The sequence below is a fragment of the Pongo pygmaeus genome, chromosome 8 (genome assembly GCF_028885625.2).
Source record: "Pongo pygmaeus isolate AG05252 chromosome 8, NHGRI_mPonPyg2-v2.0_pri, whole genome shotgun sequence".
NCBI lineage: Eukaryota > Metazoa > Chordata > Mammalia > Primates > Hominidae > Pongo > Pongo pygmaeus.
Window position 1 is genome coordinate 28,023,382 of NC_072381.2, and position 26,688 is coordinate 28,050,069.

At 41.2% G+C, this 26,688-nt stretch overlaps 2 protein-coding genes across 8 annotated transcripts in view; one reads left to right on the plus strand and one right to left on the minus strand.

The window, feature by feature from the left end:
* YME1L1 (YME1 like 1 ATPase) overlaps positions 1-7,952 on the minus strand; it is a 43,246-nt gene extending 35,294 nt beyond the window's left edge. The window contains exons 1-3 of one of the 2 annotated variants that reach the window (XM_054435704.2): positions 7,752-7,840; positions 6,801-6,855; positions 2,510-2,644 (exon numbers count right to left, since the gene is read on the minus strand). In XM_054435704.2, coding sequence (XP_054291679.1) covers positions 2,510-2,644; positions 6,801-6,809 — 144 coding nt within the window. In that variant the 5' untranslated portion in view covers positions 6,810-6,855; positions 7,752-7,840. Of the gene's footprint in view, positions 1-2,509; positions 2,645-6,800; positions 6,856-7,751 lie in introns of both variants that reach the window. The other variant, XM_054435703.2, reaches the window with a different exon arrangement.
* Positions 7,953-7,991: 39 nt separating this feature from the next.
* Positions 7,992-26,688, plus strand: part of MASTL (microtubule associated serine/threonine kinase like) — a 33,066-nt gene continuing 14,369 nt past the window's right edge. For 2 of the 6 annotated variants that reach the window (XM_063669695.1, XM_054435702.2), the window contains exons 1-9: positions 8,929-9,180; positions 12,105-12,242; positions 13,171-13,310; positions 14,640-14,728; positions 18,604-18,710; positions 18,927-19,077; positions 20,642-20,814; positions 23,391-24,530; positions 26,519-26,660. In XM_063669695.1, coding sequence (XP_063525765.1) covers positions 8,995-9,180; positions 12,105-12,242; positions 13,171-13,310; positions 14,640-14,728; positions 18,604-18,710; positions 18,927-19,077; positions 20,642-20,814; positions 23,391-24,530; positions 26,519-26,660 — 2,266 coding nt within the window. In that variant the 5' untranslated portion in view covers positions 8,929-8,994. Of the gene's footprint in view, positions 9,181-12,104; positions 12,243-13,170; positions 13,311-14,639; positions 14,729-18,603; positions 18,711-18,926; positions 19,078-20,641; positions 20,815-23,390; positions 24,531-26,518; positions 26,661-26,688 lie in introns of all 6 variants that reach the window. The other 4 variants (XM_063669696.1, XM_063669697.1, XM_054435700.2 and 1 more) reach the window with 3 other exon arrangements.

A 26,688-nucleotide genomic window follows, 5' to 3' on the forward strand; every position in this document is an offset into this window, starting at 1 on the left:
ATATGTGTGAATATATACCCACTTTTAAACAACAGGATAGGGGTTATTTTCTTGTCCACATGAGCTGAAAGAGAGGCACTTAAAGGCAAGTAACAATTACATGTTACTCAAACCCAAAACAGCTAAGGTGGGAGGATCGTTTGAGGCCAGGAGTTTGAGACCAGCCTGGGCAACATGGTAAGACATCATCTTGATGAAAAATTAAAAAATTAGCTGGGCATGGTGGTATGCGCCCGCAACACCAGCTACTCAGGAGAAATGTTTGAGCCCAGGAGCTGGAGGTTGCAGTGAGCTATGATAGTGTCACTGCACTTCAGCCTGGGCTACAAAGGGGAGACCCTGTCTCTAAAAATAAAGTTTTTTTTAAAAGAGGCGTGGACACGGATTATATAGCTCTGGACTGATGTCTGGGAATATGGTACTTTTTAAATTAGCTATAACTCATATTCTTAGAATTCATTTTCTCAATACTAACATAACTATAAAATATACTTTATTTCCTAATAGTAAGGATCAAAGGCAGAGATCATGCCTTACTCATCTACACATCCTAGCATACAACATGATGGCACATAGTAAAAGACAGTTAAAGGCATGATGAAATAAAATACTTAAAAGTACTTTTTAAGCTATTAAAAATGACAAAGGCGGCTTAGGGACAGGGGCAAACAAAAAGCCATCCAAGGGTCTGGAATATCTCAAAAAATTCAAGGAAAGAAAAAATTAAAGAGATAGGTTATGGCCAAACTGTGAAGAGCCATGTTTGAATTTAATTCTCTAAGTAATATGATTAGTTCTGTCTTATGGAAGAAAATGGAGAACTAAGGAAGATAGACTGGCCTAGCATGGTGGCTCAAGCCTGTAATCCCAACACTTTGAGAGGCTGAGGTGGCAGGACTGCTTCAGGCCAGGAGTTCGAGATCAGCCTGGTCAAGAAAGCAAGACCCTGTCTTTACAAAAAATTTAAAAATGATAAAACAAACAAACAAACAAAGAAACTAGACTGGATGAGAGAGAAGGCTGATGGAACAAGTGAAAGACGGCAAGAACCTGAACTAAGCCGTGACTAAGAAGGATGGACAAAACGAATCATAGACAACAGGCATTTGGAGAAACCCGCAGTGTACAGGGATTGAGAGGGAGAAGGGTTCTGGACGGATGTGCCAGTTATCGGTTGTGTCCAAGCTCTTCTTCATCCTTTTTGCTGGCTCCATGAACATGGATCTTTACCCTTCGAATATTTTTCCTTTGCCAATTGAAACAATGTTAAGCTTCGTCAGGAAGTCACTGAACATACACCATAGGAAGAGAGGTTTTGATTCCTGGTGGTGGTATGCTCATTCAGCAGGTTCCTGTCTGTAACCATGGTTTCTATAGCATCTGGCTCCTGTCAATTGTGCAGTTTCACCAAACCCTGGCTCCTGGAGTGCACAATGGCCAGCAGGACCTAGCAGCTTCTCTAGTAGGACATATCCCCAGGAAGAGCTTTTCCCAGTATCCTAGAGGGCAGACTTCCCAGATTTCTAGCATGTTACCCTGGCATGACATCACAGCAACTTTTCTACCATTCAGTGAGCCAAGGCCATGCGTTCGCCAACAATGTCAGGATCTCAGCCCTAGGGGTGGAGAACTCTTCCTGACTCTATCTCAGCCCTAGAAGTATGAGCTGCTCCCTAAATCTGCTGATCCTTTTTTATTTTTTTAAGAGTTTTCTTTACTTCTTAAATCCCTACCTATTCTACTTCCCTGTAAAAACAGGGGTTTTTTTTAGATTAAACCAAAAATGAGATTACATTTTTATATTTATTTATTCATTTATGAGACAGAGTCTTGTTGTCACCCAGGCTGGAGTGCAGTGGTGCGATCTCGGCTCACAGCGACCTCTGCCTCCTGGGCTCAAGTGATTCTCCTGTCTCAGCCTCCCGAGTAGCTGGGACTACAGGCGCACGCCACCACACCCGGCTAATTTTTGTATTTCTAGTAGAGATGGGATTTTACCATATTGGTCAGGCTAGTCTTGAACTCCTGACCTCAGGTGATCCTTGAACAACACAGATTAGAGCTGCACAGATCCACAGATACATGGACTTTCTCTGGTCTCTGCCACCAGAGACAGCAAGACCAATCCCTCCTCTTCCTCCTCAGCCCACTCAACTTGAAGATAATGAAGATCTTTATGATGGTCCACTTCTACTTAATGAATGGTAAATATATTTTCTCTTCCTTGTGATTTTCTTAATAACATTTTCTTTTCTCCTTCTTAATTTATTGTAAGAATACAGTACATAATACATAAAATATACAAAATATATGTTAATGCACCGTTTATTTTATCGGCAAGGCTTCCCAGTCAATAGTAGGACATTAGTAGTTAAGTTTCTCAGGAGTCAAAAATTATACTCAAATTTCTGACTACGGAGGAGGGACAATATCCTTAATCCTTCATTTGTTTAAGGGTCAACTGTATATCAAAAAGGCTTTCTCACACACAACCAGGATGAAGACTTACCTCACTGCTGGGAGCCTCATGCTCAGGAACTACATCTCGATGCTGGTTTTGAGAAACTGACACTCCACTGAGAGAAACAGAAGTGTTTTTTGGTGTATGGAAGGCATTGATGAGATGACTCAGAGGAACTGTAACCTAGAAAAAGATAAAAGTTAAAAATTAGGTAGTTTTTTTTTTTTTTTTTTTAAATAAACAGAACAATCTCCTTTTTCTTGTCAGGATTTGTTAACAGTTAAAGGTACATTATATATCAACCCTGAATACTAAAAACTGTAAGTACTCAGATTTACTGCTGGTGAGACAAAAATTGGTATATTCTTTCAGGATATTATTCTGAATATGTAAATCAAAAGTATCAAAAATACATGCATTTTTTGTTTCTAGCAATCCACCTTCTAGGAATTTATTCTAAGGAAATAATCTGACAAGTACTTGCACATGCATAGAGAATAACTCTCATCGAAACATTTTAAAAATAGTAGAAAGCTGGAAACATCCAGCATTAGAGGAGCGGCAAAATAAATGATACCACCAGTCGGGTGCAGTGGCTCACGCCTGTAATCCCAGCACTCTGGGAGACCAAGGCGGGCAGATCACTTGAGGTCAGGAGTTCAAGACCAGCCTGACCAACACAGTGAAACCCCATCTCTACCAAAAAATACAACAATTAGATGGGTGTGATGGTGTGCGCCTGTAGTCTCAGTTACTTGGGAGGCTGTGGTAGGAGAATTGCTTGATCTCAGGAGGCGGAGGTTGCAGTGAGCTGTGATCATGCCACTGCACTCTAGCCAGGGCAACAGGGTGAGACCTGTCTCAAAAAAAAAAAGAAACTACCACAGAATGAAATACATCCAACATTAAAAAAAAATAGTAAGTAGGCCGGGAACGGTGGCTCACGCCTGTAATCCCAGCACTTTGGGAGGCCAAGACAGGTAGATACCTGAGGTCAGGAGTTCGAGACCAGCCTGGCCAACGTGGTAAAATCCCATCTCCACTAAAAATAGAAAAAAATTGTCCAGGAATGGTGTTGGGCGCCTGTAATCCCAGATACTTGGGAGGCAGAGGCAGGAGAATCACTCGAACCTGGGAGGCGGAGGTTGCAGTGAGCCAAGATCGTGCCATTGCATTCCAGCCTGGGTGACAAGAGCAAAACTCCATCTCAAAATAAATAAATAAATAAAAATGAAAACAAAAAAACACTTGAGCCCAGGAGGTTGAGGCTGCAGTGAGCTATCATGCCACCACACTCCAGCTTGAGTAACATGGCAAGACCCTGTCTCAAGGAAAAAAAAAAATTACTTAATAAATATTTGTTGAGTAAACGAATAAATTAAATGGGTTCTTATTATATACCAGGTTTAATACTATAGACTTTACTTACATCATCTCATTTAATCCTCAAACAGCTATAATAATGAGTAACAATTATACTTCTTGTTACAGTTCTGTCAGAGACTTTTGAATCAGAGTGACTCCATCTGGAGTAGGGGCAAAATGAGGGTAAATGAGGCTGAGACCTACTGGGTTGCATTCCCAGGAGGTTAGGCATTCTAAGTCACAGGATGAGATAGGGTGTGGACACAAGATACAGGTCATAAAGACTGTGATGATAAAACAGGTGGTAGTAAGGAAGCCAGCCAAATCCCACCAAAACCAATATGGAGAGGAGAGTGACCTCTGCTAGTCCTCACTGCTCATTATGTGCTAATCATAATGCATTAGCATGCTAAAAGATACTCCCACCAGACCATGACAATTTAAAAATGCAATGGCAACGTCAAGAAGTTACCCTATGTGGTCTAAAAAGGGGAGGAACCTTAGGGGTCCCCTTTTCCCTGAAAACTTATGAATAATCACACATTGTTTAGCATAAAATCAAGAAATAACTAACTGTAGGTATCCTTCGTGGAGACGCCCAAGCAGCTCCTCTGCCTATGGAGTACCCCATTCTTTACTCCTTTAGCTTCTTAATAAACTTGCTTTCACTTTATAGACTCTCTCGCTTATTTTTTTTTTTTGAGATGGAATCTCGCTTTGTCGCCCAGGCTGGAGTGCAGTGGTGCAATCTCGGCTCACTGCAACCACCGCCTCCTGGGTTCAAGTGATTCTCCTGCCTCAGCCTCCCGAGTAGCTGGGACGACAGGCGCAGGCCACCACGCCCAGCTATTTTTTTTTGTATTTTTAGTAGAGACGGAGTTTCACCATGTTAGCCAGGATCTTGATCTCCTGACCTCGTGATCCGCTCGCCTCTGCCTCCCAAAGTGCTGGGATTACATGCGTGAGCCCCCGAGTCCGGCGACTCTCTCGAATTCTTGTGTGAGATCCAAGAACCCTCTCTTGGGGTCTGGATCAGGGCCCACTTCCAGTAAAAATTCCAGTGTTTATCTCCTTCAAAACTCAAGTTTGAGTTGAGAAGAATGGCAAACTTAGTTGCCACTGTAATCCTGTTAAGAGGTGGGACCTTTAAGAGGCATTTAGTTCAGGAGGGCTCTGCCCTCATCAATGGACTAACGCCATTACTGTGGGGTACAGACCATTTAATAGATGAAGACAACAAAGATTTAGAATCTGACTCAAAATTCCAGACTTCTCATCCCATGGATATTGATACGCAAATAAATTCGTGACATACTAAGGAATAAAGCTGACTGTAAACTACCTTAAGTATGCATACCCGTGGCTGGGTGCGGTGGCTCACGCCTGTAATCCCAGCGCTTCGGGAGGCCGAGGCGGGCGGATCATGAGGTCAGGAAATGGAGACCATCCTGGCTAACACGGTGAAACCCCATCTCTACTAAAAACACAAAAAATTAGCCGGGCATGGTGGCGGGCACCTGTGGTCCCAGTTACTTGGGAGGCTGAGGCAGGAGAATGGCTTGAACCCGGAAGGCGGAGCTTGCAGTGAGCGGAGATCGCGCCACTGCACTCCAGCCTGGGCGACAGAGCGAGATTCCATCTTAAAAAAATAAATAAATAAAATAAAATAAAAAGTATGCATACCCATGTTTGTCTATAGAAAAAAATGTGTGAAAGAATTTATTCTAGGATACGTATCCCTGAGTAATGAGATTATGGGTGATCTTATTTATATTTTCAGCATTTTTAGCGAAAGAACATGTATTTGTTTTAAGGCTAGTCAAGTGAAGCAATGTATCATTTTTAGAGTCAGAAAGAAACAGTAAGTTCCTTACAGCCTGGGGGCAGTAAAAAGAAAAAAAATAAACAGTAACTTCTTTTGAAACTTTAAAAATAATCAAATCATTTCAAGATACATATTTTCTACCTCTTTGAAAATATTTATTTGAATTAGTTATATCTCTTTTCTTTCACAAAAGGATTTAGGATTGAGCTCTTCTCAATGAGTAAGTTCGTCTTCTGTGTCTTCCTTTTTACCATTTAATTTCAAGTGTATTCAACCAATTAAGCAACCAGGAATTCCAAATGTGTTACCATCTTTCAAAGCAAGAAATGCCTGAGAGTCCTCACTATATTTGAGCCCTGTTAAGACTGCCTAGGGTACATAAAAATCCCTTCATCATCTCTACCAACATCACATACTACTAACTGTCCATTCAGTTGATGGTAAATTCTCCTAAAATCAGGCCTCTCGATGTGAACTAAGGCAAAGAGTTGAGTTTCAAAAACTTTAATACCATATTCAACAGGCCATGTCAGACTTCTTTTTCAAACAATTACTAGGACTTCTCCAAACACTGTCATCTTGGTAAATAGCACCTTCAATGCACTCATCTGATCAAACCCAGAAACACCTCTCCCCATCATCTCTCTTACCTGATCTCTCATGCAATTCCACTTTCTTCAAAATATATCTCATTCCCTTCTTTCCATAACCACTGCAACCGCTTTAATTGGGGGGGGGGGGTGGGAGGGTATTTTTAACTGATAACATCTTCCACTCTTGCCCTCTCCTATTCTCCATATAGCAAAAGCCAGTCATCTCTTAAAAATGAAAATCTAATCATGTTTTAAAACTTTCAGTGGTTCCCAATACACTTAAAATGAAATCAGCCATAATATATCCTTACTCCCTGTATGATCTGCCTCAAGTCTTTTCTCCAACCTCTTCTGTCACTACCCCCTTTAATTATTATGTTCTAGCCATACTAGCCTTATTTTTGTTCCTCCAACATGCTAAACCCTTTCCTAACTCAGGACCTCCAGGTATTTTTCTGTATGCCTGTGATACCTGTTCACTCTTCACCTTGCTAAGTCCTACTCATATTTACTTCATATCAATATTAAGAGAAGATTCCACATTTGCTTTGCTCACCTGGTACATAACTGATGCCCAATAACAAGCAGCTGCTTCAGTTTGTTAGCCAGTACTAGCACAAAAAATTAAAAATTCTTAAAATTAGGCGGAGTAAAAGTTACACAAAGGAACAAAATCATATGCTTAAACCAAGAACCTTAAGAGTGTCGATTTTCTTAAAAATGATGTTTTAAAAAAACTCAATGTTTTAAAACTATTTCTTTGCAAAACTGTAGAAACCCTCAAAAAAATCTACTAAAATGTTACCATCAAAAAAAGAGACTGGAATGAAGCAATAAAACATTGTCACAAGTGATTGCCCAAGAGCGTAATGAAAATCCTTGAAATCATTTTTCTCTTCACTACCTTTTGTTTTACAAAACGATGAGGATGAGGCTGAATCAAAATTTTAACTGCAAACAGTTTACGACTCGGAAATACACATATTAGTTACTTCTGGTCAAAAAGAGAAAAAAAACTTGCATGGCTGGCCATCCGAATTATTATACCATGTTTGGGTTAAATTTAAATTCCATTTAAAACGAAATAAAGAGCAGGGGATAGGGGCTGTGAACACAAGCCACTGGAAAGTCGGAAGAAAAGGGAACATTACCTGCTCCCTTTAATGTATGGTAGAGACATTTCTCCACCCCAGAACGCCGGACACTGAACAATGCCGGACGGATTCTCTAGCAGAAATTCCACGCAATCAGTACGATAAGCCAGGGTCTCTCTCCATCACTGAGCTCACATCCCGCCTCTGCCCTCAACAGCTTCATCGTCAGCCCTGAAGTCTCGGGCCCACTCTCAGCGTCGTCCCCTGATCCACTCCTCAATCCTGGGACTCGCATTGAGTACATCACTTCTTTTCTAGAGTCCCTTCTGAGAAATCGTTTCCACGAGCGCAATTTGCAAACAGCCACGGGCAGTGCGGGAGGAAAAAAAAAATGGGCTGAATGCCGAGCTTACCTGCGGTTGCACCGTGCTCGACAAGGAAAACATCTCCTGCGGGCCCTCAGCGACCTCACCCGCCTGCCGAAATTGTGCCCCTCTGTCCACGGCCCGGCGGGGAGACGCTGAGCCCTTCTTTTTTCCTTTTTCTACGACCCGTCGCCCCTCACTCCTCCCAGAAACGGAAAATGGCCTCCCCTTCCTACAGCTACTGCAACGACAGACAATCCGCCCCGGAAGGCGAGGCGCTAACTCAACAGTACTTCCGGGGCAAGTGAGCGCCCACAAGACCAAATGCCGGCGCGTTCTTTCCCGTGGAAGCAGTTGACATTTACAAGGAAGAGCGTCCCCAAAGGTCTTTTGCTGTTTTTTAAGGGGAGAACAGCGTTTACCCTCTTTGGACTTTTTCTTTTTTTTTTTTGGAGACGGAGTTTCGTTCTTTCGCCCAGGCTGGAGTGCAGTGGCGCGATCTCGGTTCACTGCAACCTCTGCGCCCCGGGTTCAAGCGATTCTCCTGCCTCAGCCTCCCGAGTAGCTGGGATTACAGGTGCCCGCCACCACGCCCGTCTGATTTCCTCTTAAGACTTTCTACAGCTTCCTTATGAAATCTTCTGACTGAGCCTTGAGAAATAAGGTCTTTTGCTACAATTTAGTGCTCTTTTCCTCACACTAAATCGAAAACTCTCCCTGTTGGTCCTGATCTGTTTCAGTCAGGCAAATTACATCCTGGGAAAACGTCAGATGACGAGGGAGGCCACTCGCTTCCTGCTCATCCAGTTTCGACACTTTCTGTGCTTTCATTAGCTTCCAGACCTCAGCCCTGGCCTTCGCTTTACTGTACAGTCAGAACTGGTTTCTACGCCTCGCGAGGGTGAGAGGTCGTGTATGGGAGGAGGACCGCTTCCCACCAGCCTCGTTGGGAAGCCAGGAGAAATCTCTTCAAATCCTGCGATTCACAGTCAAATCCCAGTCGTCCTTTTCCTGGTCGGCCCAGAACTCTTTGTGCCTCCTCCCTCATGAGGAATGATGTCAGTGGGGCCGCGGTCACCGCCCACGAAGAGTGTAAGCCTGCGAAGTCTGGGCTTTCCCGACGCCCCCTCCCTCCGCGTCTGCGTAGGTGAGGAGACGAGGGTGGGGCGCGGCGGCGCGGTGACGTCACGGCCGCGCGCGGCGTGGGCGGAGCCTCACTTTGAACCCAGTTGGCGGGAGTGGCTGCTCGCCGAGGGGCCGTGGCCGCGGGACCGCTGTAGACTGTCCAGCGATGGAGCCCACCGCAGGAAGCAAGAAGGAGGCCGGAGGAGGCGCGGCGACCAAGGAGGGCGTGAATAGGATCCCAGTGCCAAAACCGCCGTCCATTGAGGAATTCAGCATAGTGAAGCCCATTAGCCGGGGCGCCTTCGGGAAAGTGTATCTGGGGCAGAAAGGCGGCAAATTGTATGCAGTAAAGGTAGGAAGTCAAGGAGTAGCAAGGAAGGGGTTAGGCCCTTCGGCCCTCCTTCCTGCCCCACCGGCTTGGGCAGGCCCCGGGGCTGCTGGAGGAGGAGTCTAGGTGGCCTGGCTTGCTGAAGCCTCCAGAGCCCTGCGAGCTGACTTCTTTTTGGGGCGACATCAGCGGTCGGGTCGGGTGTCTCGCCTCTGTTCCGCCCTTTCCTCCATATCTCGGATGCCCAGTGAGAACAGCAAAGTTTGACTCTCTTCTCCCTGCCCAGCGTTAGCAAATGAGGAAACTGAGGCCAAAGGCAAAGGGACTTGACCGAGGTGATTACATCGGCCTTAGTACAACAGGCACTTAAAGCCAACGCCGTGATTCGTAGTCTCACCCTGGCTTGAGTTAGGTTTCTTTTTTTTTTTTTTTTTGAGGCGGAGTCTTGCTCTGTTTCCCAGGCTGGAGTGCAGTGGCGCAATCTCGACTCACTGCAAGCTCCTTCCCCCGGGTTCACGCATTCCCCTGCCTCAGCCTCCCGAGTAGCTGGGACTACAGGCGCCCGCCACCACGCCCGGCTGATTTTTCGTATTTTTAGTAGAGAAGAGGTTTCACCGTGTTAGCCAGGATGGTCTCGATCCCCTGACCTCGTGATCCGCCCGCCTCGGCCTCCCAAAGTGCTGGGATTACAGGCGTGAGCCACCGCGCCCGGCGAGTTAGGTTTCTAAATCCACAAGATTTTTAGTAATTAGTGGTTTTGTTTACTTTGTTTGCTTTGACGTGCAGAATCGCCGACATGTTTCTACCACAAAAGAGTGATAATTTGTAGGCACTGATAACTTTTTAAGTTTAACTCTTAACCAGGAGAGAGATGTACTATTTTCTGAGAAGTCTTTAATAATTTTTTTTTAAGACAGTCTTTCTCTGTCGCCCAGGCTGGAGTGCTGTAGCGCAATCTCGGCTCCCTGCAACCTCTGCCTCCTGGGTTCAAGCGATTCTCCTGTCTCAGCTTCCCGAGTAGCTGGGATTACAGGCGTGCGCCACCATGCCTGGTTGATTTTTGTATTTTTTTTTTTTTAGCCGAGATTGAGTTTCGCCAGGTTGTTTTGGCTATGTTGGCCAGGCTGGTCTGGAGCTCCTGACCTCAGGTGATTCGCCCACATCGGCTTCTCAGAGTGCTGGGATTACAGATGTGAGCCACCGCGCCCGGCCCTGTTATGAATTTTTGTTTTGTTTGTTTGTTTTTGAGATGGAGTTTCACAGTGACGTGATCTCAGCTCACTGCAACCTCCACTTCCTGGGTTCAAGCGATTCTCCTGCCTCAGCCTCCCGAGTAGTTGGGATTCCCGCCACCACGCCGGGCTAAGTTTTTGTATTTTTAGTAGAGACGGGGTTTCACCATTTTGGGCAGGCTGGTCTCAAACTCCTGACCTCAGGTGATCTGCCCGCCTCAGCCTCCCAAAGTGCTGGGATTACAGGTGTGAGCCACCGTGCCCGGCCTTATGCTGGTTCCTTTTTAAGTGCTTTTCTTCCACCCTTTTCTGCTCTTTTCCACCTGTCTTATTCATGTATTAAGATTCGTCTTAGCTCTCCTTCAAACCTTCTCTGATCTTTCAGAATTGAAAGATCTCATTGAATTGGTTACTTTATATGTTCCGGAGATTTTTACTTTTCCTTCTACAGTACTTAGTCATGATCAGTTGAAATGAAAACACCAATCCATGTGTTCAGTCAGTATTTGCTTAGCACCCACCCTCTTTGTGTCTAGGAACTGGACAACAATGGGGAACAAAACAAACATGCCCTCATAGCCAGTGGAATGATAGGAAAAATCATGTTACCAGCTTGCTTTGTCAGTTTCCCTCAGTTTTCTTAAAGAAAGGAGTTAAGGCAGGAATTTATCATGTACTAATGATTTTATTAAGTACTCGAATAAATCTTTGAAAGAAATATGCCTTTTTTTTCTTATAGCAGTCCTGAGAATTCATCCCTGTGTTACTGACTATTCAGTTTAGTGCTCCAACTTTATTTTTATTTATTTATTTATGTATTTTAAATTTTTCTTAGTGCTCCAACTTTAATAGTTCTGTTTCTGTACAGATTACCTTGAAACTTGAAAAGAGTAATTAGTTTTCTGTACAACAGCATTTGGGACTGTTAATTTCAGTAGTTCTAATCATTCCAACTTAAGATTTTTTTTTTCTAGGCAAACTTCCGACATTCTTCCTCTTTCTGATTCTATCCCCATCTATCAAAGAATCAGAAGTTAAAAAAAAACAATTAAGTAGTTACTCCACGCCCAGGTGGTAGTTATCTGTGGGCTTATGAGGAATGTAACTATCTTTTGACTTTGTTATCAGAACAGTGGAACAGAATTTTTTTTCTATTAATATGCAGGGCAGTCTGGGAATATTTAATTTTTTTTCCTTCTCAAAAAAGATTATGATACTTCTGCCATTTAATACCAAGATAAGCAATTCTATCTTGAAGATTTTTTTTTAAACCGTCTTTACTATTTTTTGTACGTGGTATCCTGAAAGCAGTGTGAGGTCCACATGACATCTATATGTGTTCTCTCTGTTAGCGTTTTCACAATGGCAACTTTAAACCTGAGATCACTCTGTAATTTAAAAAAAAGGCAGGGAGCTGTGGCTCCCACGTGTAATCCCAGCACTTTGACAGGGGTATTGCTTGAGGCTCATTTTAGGCCAGTCTGGGCAACGTAGTGAGACCTTGTCTCTACAACAAAATAAAAAAGTAGCCAGATGTAGTCATGTGTGCCAGTAGTCCCAGCTACTTGGGAGGCTGAGGTGGGAGGATAACTTGAGCCTGGGAAATCAAGGCTGCAATAAGCCTTGATCATGCCACTGCACTCAGCCTGGGCAAGAGAATGAGACTCTGTCTCAAAACAAAATAACATGATAGCACTTTTATTTTATCTATTACAGGTTGTTAAAAAAGCAGACATGATCAACAAAAATATGACTCATCAGGTCCAAGCTGAGAGAGATGCACTGGCACTAAGCAAAAGCCCATTCATTGTCCATTTGTATTATTCACTGCAGTCTGCAAACAATGTCTACTTGGTGAGTAAATAATTTTTGTGTTTCTTTATCCATTCAGCAGTCATTGAACCTAGTGATTTAAGAGAACCATGTCTCGGTTCAGAGTACTTGCATTTGAATTCTGGCTGCACTCACTACCTTGGCAAATTTACCTGTTATATTAGTTAGAGTTCTCCAAAGAAAAAGAACCAATAAGATATATGCATACGGTGCGTGTGCATGTGTATGTATATGTACATAGAGAGACAGGCCAGGGGCTGTGGCTCACACCTGTAATTCAAGCACTTCGAGAGGCTGAGACAGGAGGATCACTTGAGGCCAAGAGTTCAAGACCAACTTGGGGAACATAATGAGACTCCATCTCTACCAAAAAATTAAAATAAAAATTAGCTGGGCATGGTGGTATGCAGCTAGCTAATAGAGATACCATTGCACATAATTGCACCCCAGCCTGAGATAGAGTCTCCCTCTGTTGCCCAGGCTAGACTGCAGTGGCGCAATCTTGGCCACTCTGCGCCTCCTGGGTTCAAGCAATTCTCGTGCCTCAACCTCCCAAGTAGCTGAGATTACAGGCCCAGCTAATTTTTTGTATAAATTAGCTGTCACCAGGCCCAGCTAATTTTTTGTATTTTTAGTAGAGACAGGGTTTCGCTATGTTGGCCAGGCTAGACTTGAACTCCTGGCCTCAAGTGATCTGCCCATCTTGGCCTCCCAAAGTGCTAAGATCATAGGCGTGAGTCACTGTGCCCAGCCTAAACAGTTTAATTTTTAATTAAAAACTGTATGGCAACATGAATAAACCTAGTATTAATGTATTATGAGTAATAGCAAGAAAAGGTAGTTTTGTTACAGAGCCATGCCAAATATTGTACCTGTAATGCCCAAATACTAGATTTTTAAAGTAATCATATTGTTTTTATTTCACAATATTAAATTCTTTTTTTGAAAGGTAATGGAATATCTTATTGGGGGAGATGTCAAGTCTCTCCTACATATATATGGTTATTTTGATGAAGAGATGGCTGTGAAATATATTTCTGAAGCAGCACTGGCTCTAGACTACCTTCACAGACATGGAATCATCCACAGGTAAAGACTGACTTCTCCAAATTATTACTTAAAAATTCAGGTAATCAAATTACATATTTGAGTGTCAAATATTCACAGTAACCACTTGCACTTATTTCCAGATTATCTAAAGTTTACTAGTAACTTGTATTCATTTAGAAATTAACTCTTCTTTCATCTCCCTGTGTTTTTTAAAATATATTGCTTTGAACATGAGTATAGCATGTATTTATTTATTTTTGTATTTACGTATTTATTTATTTTTTTCTTTGTTGAGACAGGGTCTCACTTTGTCATCCGGGTTGTGGAGTGCAGTGACTTGATCTTGGCTCACTGCAGCCTCGACCTCTGGGGCTCAAGCAATCCCCCTGCCTTAGCCTCCCAAGTATCTGGGACTAGAGGCATGTGCCATTACTCTTGGTTTTTTTTTTTTTTTTTTTTTTTGGTAGAGACAAGGTTCCCAGGCTGCTCTTTAACTCCTGGGCTCAAGGGATCCTCCCACCTCAGCCTCCCAAAATGCTACAATTACAGGCATGAGCTACCACGCCCCACTAAGTATGGCATTTTATGTGAAGAGTATTGAATCCTTTCCGCTCCTCTGCATTATACAAAAGTGGTATATTTTGTAGTCCAACTGATTTACAATGTTTTTCTCTATGCAAAGAAAGTCAGATTAAGTGACTTATTAAATCTCAATCTTACCTTCCTTTAAGAAGGTAAATGTAGGCCAGGTGTAGTGGCTCATACCTATAATCCCAGCACTTTGGGAGGCTGAGGCGGGCGGATCACCTGAGGTCGGGAGTTTGAGACCAGCCTGGACAACATGGTGAAACCCTGTCTCTGCTAAAAATACAAAAATTAGCCGAGTGTGGTGGTGGGTGCCTGTAATCCCAGCTACTCGGGAGGCTGAGACAGGAGAATTGCTTGAACCCGGAAGGCAGAGGTTGCAGTGAGCTGAGATTGTGCCATTGCACTCCAGCCTGGGTGACAAGAGTGAAACTCCATCTCAAAAAAAGAAAGAAAAGAAAAAAAAGAAGGTAAATGTAAATTTGAACTGGCTTGAGGTTGATTTTATCTAATAAGGTTTCTTTATTTTAATGGAATATCTAACCAATGATGCCAAAGATAATCTAGTATTAATTTATCTTTTTTGTAGATTCTGATAAACAGTACAAAAGATGTTTTGCTTTTGAGAGATGTTTTCTGTACTTTTCAAAGCCATCAATGAGTATCTTTATTTTGGAGGAAATAAATAGGGTTTGCCTCCTTTGTAACTCTTTTTTTCTGGAAATTCTAACATTAAAACTGGCCCTTTTTTGGTTATCTAATATTTGCCTTTTGTGTGTGCAGGGACTTGAAACCGGACAATATGCTTATTTCTAATGAGGGTCATATTAAACTGACGGATTTTGGCCTTTCAAAAGTCACTTTGAATAGAGGTAAGAAAAATATCAAGTAAGTACTTTTTTAAAACATCCAACAGGCCAGGCGCGGTGGCTCATGCCTGTAATCCCAGCACTTTGGGAGGCCAAGGCGGGCAGATCACCTGAGGTCAGGAGTTAGAGACCAGCCTAGCTAACGTGGCAAAACCCCATCTCTACTAAAAATACAAAAATTAGCTGGGCGTGGTGGTACACACCTGTAATCCCAGCTACTAAGGAGGCTGAGGCAGGGAGAATCACTTGAACCCAGGAGGTGGAGGTTGCAGTGAGCTGAGATCCTGCCATTGCACTCCAGACTGGGAAACAGAGTGAAACTCCGTCTCAAAAAAAAAAGTCCAACTAAAAATAAATATAAAAAATAAAAAAAAGAAAAGTCTAACAAATTATAGAGACTACATTTCATTAACTTCCACTGTTTTCTTTGTTAGTTTACACTAAATAAAATTTGTTATTTATCCCAGAATAGGCTAGAAAGGTATAACGGGTTCTTTTTTCTACTGAAGATGAAAAATAGGAGTGATTATTCTTGGCTATTCAGAGGTCCTTGAAGGTCCTTTGATCTTCACAAAGGAACTCACAATTTCTGTTCTTCTGACTTTTATCCCTAGTGAAATTGATTCTTACCAATTAAGCGTCAGTAAAATGACTAGAATAACTATAACATGATGAAGGGTTAATAACTGAAAACATATTCAAATATACACGGCCACCACTAAGACCTTGATCAACAAAAGGACAAAGAAAATGAATACACAGTTAACACATATATGTATATATGGGACTGTGTTCTTTTCACTAGTAGTAATTAAATAAATGCTAATATAAAAAAGAGTAAATGAACCATCTTACACTATTAAACGGGCAAAAGAAAGGAATACCGATGGTCCAGTTAATAATACTACCAAAAAAGCACACTAATATTTTTCTGAGGGCATTGTAAATTAGCATAGTGCTTTCTGGAGGAAATCTGCCAATATGTTTTTAAATATAAAAGGCTTTAATTCTCTTTGATCTAGTGGCTTATGCTTTGGAATTTATTCTAAGGAAATTGTTCAAATGAACAAAATACACATAAATGAAATCACTTGTAGCAGCATTGTTTCTAATAGGGAGAAACTAGAAATTACTTAAGTTCATCATAGAAACATGGATAAATGATTGATTATCAACTTAGAAACATATTGTATTCTTGGCCAGGCGCCGTGGCTCATGCCTGTAATCCCAGCACTCTGGGAGACTGAGGCAGGTAGATCACTTGAGGTTGAGGTCAGTTCTAGACTAGCCTGGCCAACCTGATGAAACCCCATCTCTACTAAAAATACAAAAATTAGCTGGGCGTGGTGGCACGCACCTGTAGTCCCAGCTACTTAGTAAGCTGAGGCAGGAGAATTGCTTAAACCTGGGAGGCAGAGGTTGCAGTGAGCCGAGATCACGACACTGCACTCTAGCCTGGGGGACAAAGCGAGACTCCATCTTGAAAAAAAAAAGAAACATATTATATTCTCTATTAGAAAGGGTAGATGGATGGGAAAGTATTAATAATGAAAATAATCAGAAATTGGACTTAAAAACTCTGGAATTATAGCTATTAATATTTGAAAATATATGCAGATCTACAATTCTTCATGTGGAAGTACAAAGTTCAACAGTTATGAATACCTAAAACGTTTTACTAAGTTTGGTAAAATCTGATCTATGCTGATGTAGGGGTATTTATAGTCTTTTGTTTGTTTGTTTTGGGATGGGGTTTTTGCTCTGTTGCCCAGGCTGGAGTGCAATGGCGTGATCTCGGCTCACTACAACATCCACCTCCCGGGTTCAAGCAATTCTCCTGCCTCAGCCTTCTGAGTAGCTGGGATTACAGGTGCCCGCCACCACGCCCAGCTAATTTTTGTATTTTTAGTAGAGACGCAGTTTCACCATGTTGGCCAGGCTGGTCTTGAGCTCCTGAACTCAGGTGGTTCACCGGCCTCGGCCTCCCAAAGTGCTAGGATTACAGGCATGAGCTACTGTGCCCAGCCAGGGCTATTTATAGTCTGTTGATCCCAGTTGATGTGATTATTCATATGATTTGCCACTAGGGATATTTCATAATATGCAGTATATTTACCACATTACTTTTCTAAAATCTAAACATTTTTGAATTGTGATTTCAAAGAAATCTGACTTTGAAATCTGATTCTAAGGATTTCAGATAAGCTATTGGAAAATATCACAAATGACAAAAATTTTGCATTAAGATAAAATTGTTGATAAATTTAAGTCACTTTGTATATCATAAGGGTCTAATTTTAATAAAACTTTTTTTGTAAAATATACGTGTATTATTATTACTTATTCTTATCACTTCATCAATGTGAGGCATAAATGACATTTGTTGTTAAAACTTTCAGTATACTTTCATTTATTTATTTATTTATTTATTTATTTATTTTCTTGGAGATGGAGTCTCGCTTTGTTGCCCGGGCTGGAGTGCTGGAGTGCAGGGGCACAATCTCAGCTCACTGCAAGCTCCACCTCCTGGGTTCACGCCATTCTCCTGCCTCAGTCTCCTGAGTAGCTGGGACTACAGGCACCCACCACCACACCCGGCTAATTTTTTATATTTTTAGTAGAGATGGGGTTTCACCGTGTTAGCCAGGATGGTCTCGATCTCCTGACCTCGTGATCCACCCGCCCTGGCCTCCCAAAGTGTTGGGATTATAGGCGTGAACCACCGCACCCAGCCTATTCATTGATTTATTTATTTATTTTGAGAGAGAGTCTTGCTCTGTCACCCAGGCTGGAGTACAGAGTACAGTGGCATGATCTCGGCTCACTACAACCTCTGCCTCCCAGGCTCAAGCGATTCTCGTGCCTCAGCCTTCCGAGTAGCTGGGACTACAGGCATGAGCCACCACGCCCAGCTAATTTTAAAAAGTCCTATATCATATAAGAACATTAGAGTTCTGGGATTATTTTTGTTTGTTTAAGAGACAGGGTCTCACTGTATTACCCAGGCTGGAGTGCAGTGATGTGATCATAGCTCACTGTAGCCTTGAACTCCTGGGAAAAGCAATTCTCCCACCTCAGCCTCCCCAGTAGCTGGGACTACAGGTGCTTGCCACAATGCCCAGCTAGTTTTTAAATTGTAGAGATAGGTCTCACTATGTTGCCTAAGCTGGTTTCAAACTCCTGGGCTCATGGGATCCTCTCCATTTGGCTTCCCAAAGTGCTAGGATTACAGATGTGAGCCACCACACCTGGATAAGAACATTAGACTTCTCTTACCATTTTTTGTATCTAAGTGGAATAGTATAGTATTATGTGTCAGTGTTGAATTATTTTAAAATATTATGCACTGAAACATGCTAATAATCTGGGCCAGTTTCTATCTTGACCTAGGCTTAAACATATTAGCTAACATGAGGGGCCCAAAATTAATATTGATTCCCTACCATCTCCTTATTTATTTATTTAGTTTTTGAGATAGAGTTTTGCTCTGTCGCCCTGGTCAGAGTGCAGTAGTGGAATCTCGGCTCACTGCAACCTCTGCCTCACGTGTTCAAGTGATTCTCCTGCCTCAGCCTCCCGAGTACCTGAGATTACAGGTGCCCACCACCACAGCCAGCTAATTTTTGTATTTTTAGTAGAGACAGTGTTTCACCATGTTGGCCAGGCTGGTCTCGAACTCCTGACCTCAAGTGACCCATCTGCCTCAGCCTCCCAAGGTGCTGGCATTACAGGTGTGAGCCACTATGCCCAGCCACTGTCTCCTTTTTTAACATTTGTTTACAAAAAATTATTTTGTTGTCATATACATAACATTCATTTTTAGTCAATGGAAGGTAAAGCTTTTAAATACATTTATATATGTTTCTTTGCATACATAGATATTAATATGATGGATATCCTTACAACACCATCAATGGCGAAACCTAGACAAGATTATTCAAGAACCCCAGGACAAGTGTTATCGCTCATCAGCTCGTTGGGATTTGTAAGTACTTGAGAAGAAAATTAACATGACATACCCTTTCATGATCACCACTTAAAATTTAAAATCACCTTTAAAAAAAGATCAAAATAGATTTAAATATCAAGCATTTGGATTTACTTTAACAGTTTATCTACTTAGGTGGTATAACAGTCTATGTACTTAGGTGGTGTTTTGGGGAAGGTAAACCTGTTGTTTTTATTTTTCTCTTTTTAATAGAACACACCAATTGCAGAAAAAAATCAAGACCCTGCAAACATCCTTTCAGCCTGTCTGTCTGAAACATCACAGCTTTCTCAAGGACTCGTATGCCCTATGTCTGTAGATCAAAAGGACACTACTCCTTATTCTAGCAAATTACTAAAATCATGTGAGTATAAAAGAAAAGGTAGGCCAGGCGCAGAGGCTTATGCCTGTAATGCTACCACATTGGGAGGCTGAGGCAGGATTTCTTTCTTTTTGAGACAGAGTCTTACTCTGTCATCCAGGCTGGAGTGCAGTGGCGTGATCTTGGCGGCTCACTGCAACCCAGGAGTTCAAGACCAGCCTGGGCAACAAAGTGAGACTTCATCTCTACAAAAATTAGCTGGGCATGTTGGTGCACACTTGTGGTCCCAGCTACATTGGAGGCTGAGGCAGGAGGATCGCTTGAGCCCAGGAGGTTGAGACTGTAGTGAGCCTTAATAGCGCCATTGCACTCCAGCCTTGGTGACAGAGTGAGACCCTTCCTCAAAAAAACAAAAAATGCCCCCAAATTCAAAACATTTTGAGTACCAACATGGCACCCAGCACTTTGGGAGGCCGAGGCGGGCGGATCCCTTAAGGTCAGGAATTCGAGACCAGCCTGGCCAACATGGTAAAACCCTGTCTTTACTAAAAATACAAAAATTAGCTGGTCGTGGTGGTGGGCACCTGTAATCCCAGCTACTCAGGAGGCCGAGGCAGGAGAATCGCTTGAACACAGGAGGTGGAGGCTGCAGTGAGCTGAGATCATGCCACTGTACTCCAGCCTGGGTGACAGTGAGACTGTCTGAAAACAAACAAGCAATTTACCATTATTTATTTGCTTTATCCGGTAGTATTTTTAAAAAATCCCTTATAAGTGTGTATAATTGACATTTGTAAGTGCATAAACCTCAGTGTTACAATAAATACAAGTTGAATTAAATACAAGTGTTAAATTAAATACAAGTTGAATTGAGTAAATGTAGTCATATTCTAACCTTATAGCACATCTGGATATACCACATCAATAATGTTCCTTTGTCAGGAATGGGATCAAATTGGATGATAGATACTCCAAATTGATTTGCTCCTAGTTATACATTAATTTGGTGGCTCACACCTGTAAGTACAGCACTTTGGGAGGCTGAGGCGAGAGGATCACTTGAACCCAGGAGTTTGAGACCAGCCTGGGCAATATAGTGAGACCCCCATCTCTAGAAAAAATTAAAAGCATTAGCTAGATTTGGTGGTCCTCACCACTCAGGAGGCTGAGATGAGAGTATCGCTTGAGCCCAGGAGGTCAAGGCTGCAGTGAGAGTAATCATACCACTGCACTCTAGCCTGGATGACAGAGGGAGATCCTGCCATGAATTAGTCAATCAATCTACCATTCCCTTGTTCTTATTCTTTACTGAATGAACGTTAAGGGGATTTTCTTTGGTTCTAACTTTCATAGCAGTACTTGTATCTAAATATAGTAGGATATGTTTAGATATATTAATAGTATATGTATCTAAATGTAATGGGAAGCATGCCAGCTGTTCTTGTGGACTAGATAGTGTTTACAAAGAAATAGTTCTGATATGTAATTCTTAATACATATTAATATGTAATTCTTAATACTTTGCTTCATTATATGTAAAGATTCAGGTTCAATAAGGAACTAAGAAAGCTGTAACATAGAATTCAATATTGTCTCTTCTCTATAGGTCTTGAAACAGTTGCCTCCAACCCAGGAATGCCTGTGAAGTGTCTAACTTCTAATCTACTCCAGTCTAGGAAAAGGCTAGCCACATCCAGTGCCAGTAGTCAGTCCCACACCTTCATATCCAGTGTGGAATCAGAATGCCACAGCAGTCCCAAATGGGAAAAAGATTGCCAGGTTTGAGGGACATTTATCTTAATGAAAATCAATTATGTATGTCAAATGAATGATAGAAATATTATACCTTTTCATATAAATTCCATAAAGAAATGAAATTGTTACATGAATGGCAGTCATAGTATTAATCAGAAATTCATTTTCCTGCACATTCTGTCAAATTCTTTTGAAATATTTCATTTCTCATTCAATTGTGACATTGTTCTTGCTTGATTATATAATGAGATTCTTGCAGTAAATTGATAATAAATGCTTGGCTTCTGTGTATCTAGGTGGACCTCACTTGTTTTTAGAAGTCCTTCCCATGATACAGACATTGGCTTGTTGGTTTTGTTTTATTTTGTTTTTAACCTATATCATTTAAAAACTCATATTACTTCCTTCTATACTGTTTCCTGTCAGTTTCTTGTTTAACGGAATGGTAAATCTTCTGGATCAGAAATAACTTTTAGACCAGAAAGGTAATGTGAGTGTGCCCTTAAAGTGTCTCTTCTGAGGATATTGCTTGCCAAATGAATGGACTTACTTAAAGTCACCTAACTTACATATTGTTTTTGCCTTTTTAAACAGTTATTAGAGCTAAGAGATATTAAAGGTGGTAGGAACTAAAATTTAAAATCATAATAAGGTTTCCTTCATAGAATGCTGATAAAATCATGATAGATTAGGATAACACTAATATCCAAAGAATAAACCTTTTATTTGCTAAAATAATTTTGATTCTATTTGCTGCTTATTCTCAGCAATAGAATTTTATTATTATTGAATATTTGTATTTTATAAGCAAGATCGAATTAACGTTTAACTAAGGCAGAGTTTCTTAATCTTTTTTCCTTCTCTCTTTATAAAGTAAAGGTAGTATATGCTGCAAGATAAACAGATTTCCATTCCTAGTACTATTATTGCACTCCTTTCCTATTGAAGAAAACATATGTTTACTATTTCAAATTGTACACAGCTTTACCATCCTCCCACTTCTGCATCCCTGAGGGATGCACCGATGGGATTATAGTGGTGCTTCTCAAGTTATGATCAGAGGAATGATAAGGCACCCTCTGAAAAACCTTACACTGATCCCCACATGCATCATTTTCTGTGCTTACAGATCAGTGAGATATAATTCAAGAATATCCTTTTTTAGGCCAGGTGCGGTGGCTCACGCCTGTAATCTCAGCACTTTGAGAGGCTAAAGCGGGTAGATCACCTGAGGTCAGGAGTTTGAGACCAGCCTGGCCAACATGGCAAAACCCCATCTCTACTAAAAATACAAAAATTAACTGGGCGTGGTGGTGGGCGCCTGTAATCCCAGCTACTCAGGAGACTGAGGCAGGAGAATTGCTTGAACCTGGGAGGCAGAGGTTGCAGTGAGCGGACATCATGCCTCCAGACTGGGCAACAAGAGCAAAACTCCATCTTCCAAAAAAAAAATATATATATATCCTTTTTGCTTGTGACTAAATGCTCATTATTATTACTAAGTTAATGATAGTTAATAAAGTTTACTATTCATTTACACATCAAAAATAAGCACTATTAGAGTTTACTGAAGACTCACTCTACTTGACTAATCTTGTAAAAATCTTGATCACCAAGCACTAATTTGCAATATTATATACAAAGCTGAGTACCCACAAATACCCACAGATAGTTGGAATTCAGAAAAAAACATGTCATTATTAACGCATTATCAGTTCATCTTGTCGACAATGGATTTTAATTTCTGCTCTTTGGGGTTTGTAATTATTAATTACCATTAATGTCACTTCATCCTTATCAGCTTGGTTTTTTAATACTTATATGAAGTGATATATATTTACACTGACAATATTTTAGGTCTGTAATTTTTCATTGACTAAATTTGAAGCCCTGTGCATTTTGCAGTTCAAAACAGAATCATCCAGGCCAGGTGTGGTAGCTTACGCCTGTAATCCCAGCACTTTGGGAGGCCTAGGCAGGTAGATCACCTGAGGTCAGGAGTTTGAGACTAGCCTGGCCAACATAGTGAAACCCCATCTCCACTTAAAAGAAAAAAAATGCAAAAATTAGCCAGGCGTGGTGGTGTGCCCCTGTAATCCCAGCTACTTGGGAGGCTGAGGTGGGAGAATTGCTTGAACCCAGGAGGCGGAGGCTGCAGTGAGCTGAGATCGCACCACTGCACTTCAGCCTGGGTGACAGCAAGACCCCGTTTCAAAAAAAAAAAAAAAAAAAAAAAAACAGAATCATCCATATACCTATTGCAAAATAGATATGTACATAATGCAGCCTTACCCCCAAGTATGCCTGAATATGTTGCCTGTTAATTTGTCCTGTTTAAGTAACCTGTGATATATGATCAAAATAAGTATTATAGAATAATTTATTTAAATTTTAGACCGTTTCATTCAGAATAATGTATATAAGCTTATAATTGCTTACATTGCTTTTTAATTCTCTGTTGTTTATTTTTTCCATTTGAAAGTGGGAACAGGTAGCATAATAGTTTATGGGGTCATTTATCCTACCTTAGTGGACCATAGTTAAAAGGTCAAAGAATCTCAGCTTTGTATAACTAAAACAAATATTTTTTTCCCTCTTAGGAAAGTGACGAAGTATTGGGCCCAACAATGATGAGTTGGAATGCAGTTGAAAAGTTATGCACAAAATCTGCAAATGCCATTGAGACGAAAGGTTTCAATAAAAAGGATCTGGAGTTAGCTCTTTCTCCCATTCATAACAACAGTGCCCTTCCCACCACTGGACGCTCTTGTGTAAACCTTGCTAAAAAATGCTTCTCTGGGGAAGTTTCTTGGGAAGCAGTAGAACTGGATGTAAATAATATAAATATGGACACTGACACAAGTCAATTAGGTTTCCATCAGTCAAATCAGTGGGCAGTGGATTCTGGTGGGATATCTGAAGAGCATCTTGGGAAAAGAAGTTTAAAAAGAAATTTTGAGTTGATTGACTCCAGTCCTTGTAAAAAAATTATACAGAATAAAAAAACTTGTGTAGAGTATAAGCATAACGAAATGACAGATTGTTATACAAATCAAAATACAGGCTTAACAGTTGAAGTGCAGGACCTTAAGCTATCAGTGCACAAAAGTCAACAAAATGACTGTGCTAATAAGGAGAACATTGTCAATTCTTTTACTGATAAACAACAAACACCAGAAAAATTACCTATACCAATGATAGCCAAAAACCTTATGCATGAACTCGATGAAGACTGTGAAAAGAATAGTAAGAGGGACTACTTAAGTTCTAGTTTTCTATGTTCTGATGATGATAGAGCTTCTAAAAATATTTCTATGAACTCTGATTCATCTTTTCCTGGAATTTCTATAATGGAAAGTCCATTAGAAAGTCAGCCCTTAGATTCAGATAGAAGCATCAAAGAATCCTCTTTTGAAGAATCAAATATTGAAGATCCACTTATTGTATCACCAGATTGCCAAGAAAAGACCTCACCAAAAGGTGATGAGAACCCTGCTGTACAAGAGAGTAACCAAAAAATGTTAGGTCCTCCTTTGGAGGTGCTGAAAACGTTAGCCTCTAAAAGAAATGCTGTTGCTTTTCGAAGTTTTAACAGTCATATTAATGCATCCAATAACTCAGAACCATCCAGAATGAACATGACTTCTTTAGATGCAATGGATATTTCATGTACCTACAGTGGTTCATATCCCATGGCTGTAACCCCTACTCAAAAAAGAAGATCCTGTATGCCACACCAGGTATATTTATAACTTTCTAACACTTTGTTTTTTGGATTTTAGAAAAACTATGAAGACAGACATTTGCCTCTAAGCTAGACTATGCGGTATTAATCATATAGTTTTGTTCTTCTTGTTGAGAATCTATGGGCTGTTGGAAGTTTTCACCCAGAAAGATAAAGCTGGTAGAAATCATGTTTATTATTTTTAGCTGTAATGCCTCCTTCCATTTGTGTAGTTTTATGTACTTTTCTAAGAAAATACAATCACATATTTTCACTTGATCCCCACAGTACTATGAGTTACAAAATTATTATTATTATTGAGACAGTCTCGTTCTTTTGCCCAGGCTGGAGTGCAGTAGTGTGATCTTGGCTCATTGCACACTTCACCCCCAGGTTCAAGCGATTCTCCTGCCTCAGCCTCTCAAGTAGCTGGGATTATAGGGGCCCACCACCACACCTGGCTAATTTTTGTATTTTAGTAGAGTCGGAGTTTCACCATGTTTCCCAGGCTGATCTCAAACTCGTGACCTCAAGCAATCCGCCCACCTCGGCCTCTCAAAGTGCTAGGATTACAGGTGTGAGCCACCGCACCTGGCCAGAGATAATTTAAGTCCACTCTACCTTACTGCCTTCCAAGGACATATTTAGATGATCTCTTCTTAACAGGATAAAAGTTGAAAAAAAAAATATGTATATATATATATATATACACATATTTATTTATTTTTTTTTTTGAGACAAAGTCTTGCTCTATCACCAGGCTGGAGTGCAGTGGCATGATCTTGGCTCACTGCAACCTCTGCCTCCCGGGTTCAAGCGATTCTCCTGCCTCAGCCTCCTGAGTAGCTAGGACTACTACAAGCGTGTGCCACCATGCCTGGCTAATTTTTGTATTTTTAGTAGAGACAGGGATTCACCATGTTGGCCAGGATGGTCTCGATCTCTTGACCTTGTTATCTGCCTGCCTCGGCCTCCCAAAGTGCTGGGATTACAGGCGTGAGCCACCATGCCCGGCGAAAAATATATATTTCAAAGCTTATTCTGTATATTCTAAACCTTTACCAACCCAAAGTTTTACTTTTTTTCTTCCTTTGGGAAAACATCATAACATAAAAAGTGTAACCCCTGAATTTATGTTTCGAAACTTGAGTTTTCTACCCAAGACTTACTATTAAATGACTTAGAAGTCCCTTAACCTCAGACCTGCAATTTTTCCAAATGTCTGTAAGGGATAATGGCACCTGTCCTGCTGGTCTTACAAAGTTGTTGTGAATGCCAGGCGTGGTGGCTCACACCACCTTTGGGAGGCCAAGGTGGGAGGATCACCTGAGGTCAGGAGATCGAGACCAGCCTGACCAACATGGAGAAACCCCATCTCTACTAAAAATACAAAATTAGCCAGGCATGGTGGTGCATGCCTGTAATTCCAGCTATTTGGGAGGCTGAGGCAGGAAAATTCCTTGAACCTGGGAAGCAGAGGTTGTGGTGAGCCAAGATCGCACCATTGCACTCCAGCTTGGGCAACAAGAGTGAAACTCCATCTCAAAAAAAAAAAAGTTGTTGTGAAATAACAAATTTATCCTAAAAATTTTTAAATGCTATTTAGTACAAGAGGTTATATGTAGTTCTGTCTTACATGTTGTCTTAATCATTTGTTAGCCATAGCCTTTCTCAGTGGCTCTTAAGCTTATATTAGTCCATGCTATCAGTCTTCTTGCAGATTTTTTCACTGAACATTTTTCTTGCAGTTTTTTTTATTGTTTCTTATCTAGATCTTATTGGAATAATCAATGTTGTCTAAGCTTTTGAACTTCACTAGATAAAAGGACTTTTTCATAATTATAACTATTATGCATTCATTTTCAAAACTTATCAAAAATTTGACTACATCTTTTATGCTTAGTAGCCTGTGAGCTAGTTATTTGGCTTGTGTGTTTCACCATTTTCTATTCAGTGTAAAAGGAATTAAGATATTTGTTATCTCTTAAACCCTTTTTGAATTAGCAGACCCCAAATCAGATCAAGTCGGGAACTCCATACCGAACTCCGAAGAGTGTGAGAAGAGGGGCAGCCCCCGTTGATGATGGGCGAATTCTAGGAACCCCAGACTACCTTGCACCCGAGCTGTTACTAGGCAGGGCACATGGTAAGGCATGCATGTCTTGAGTTTTTGA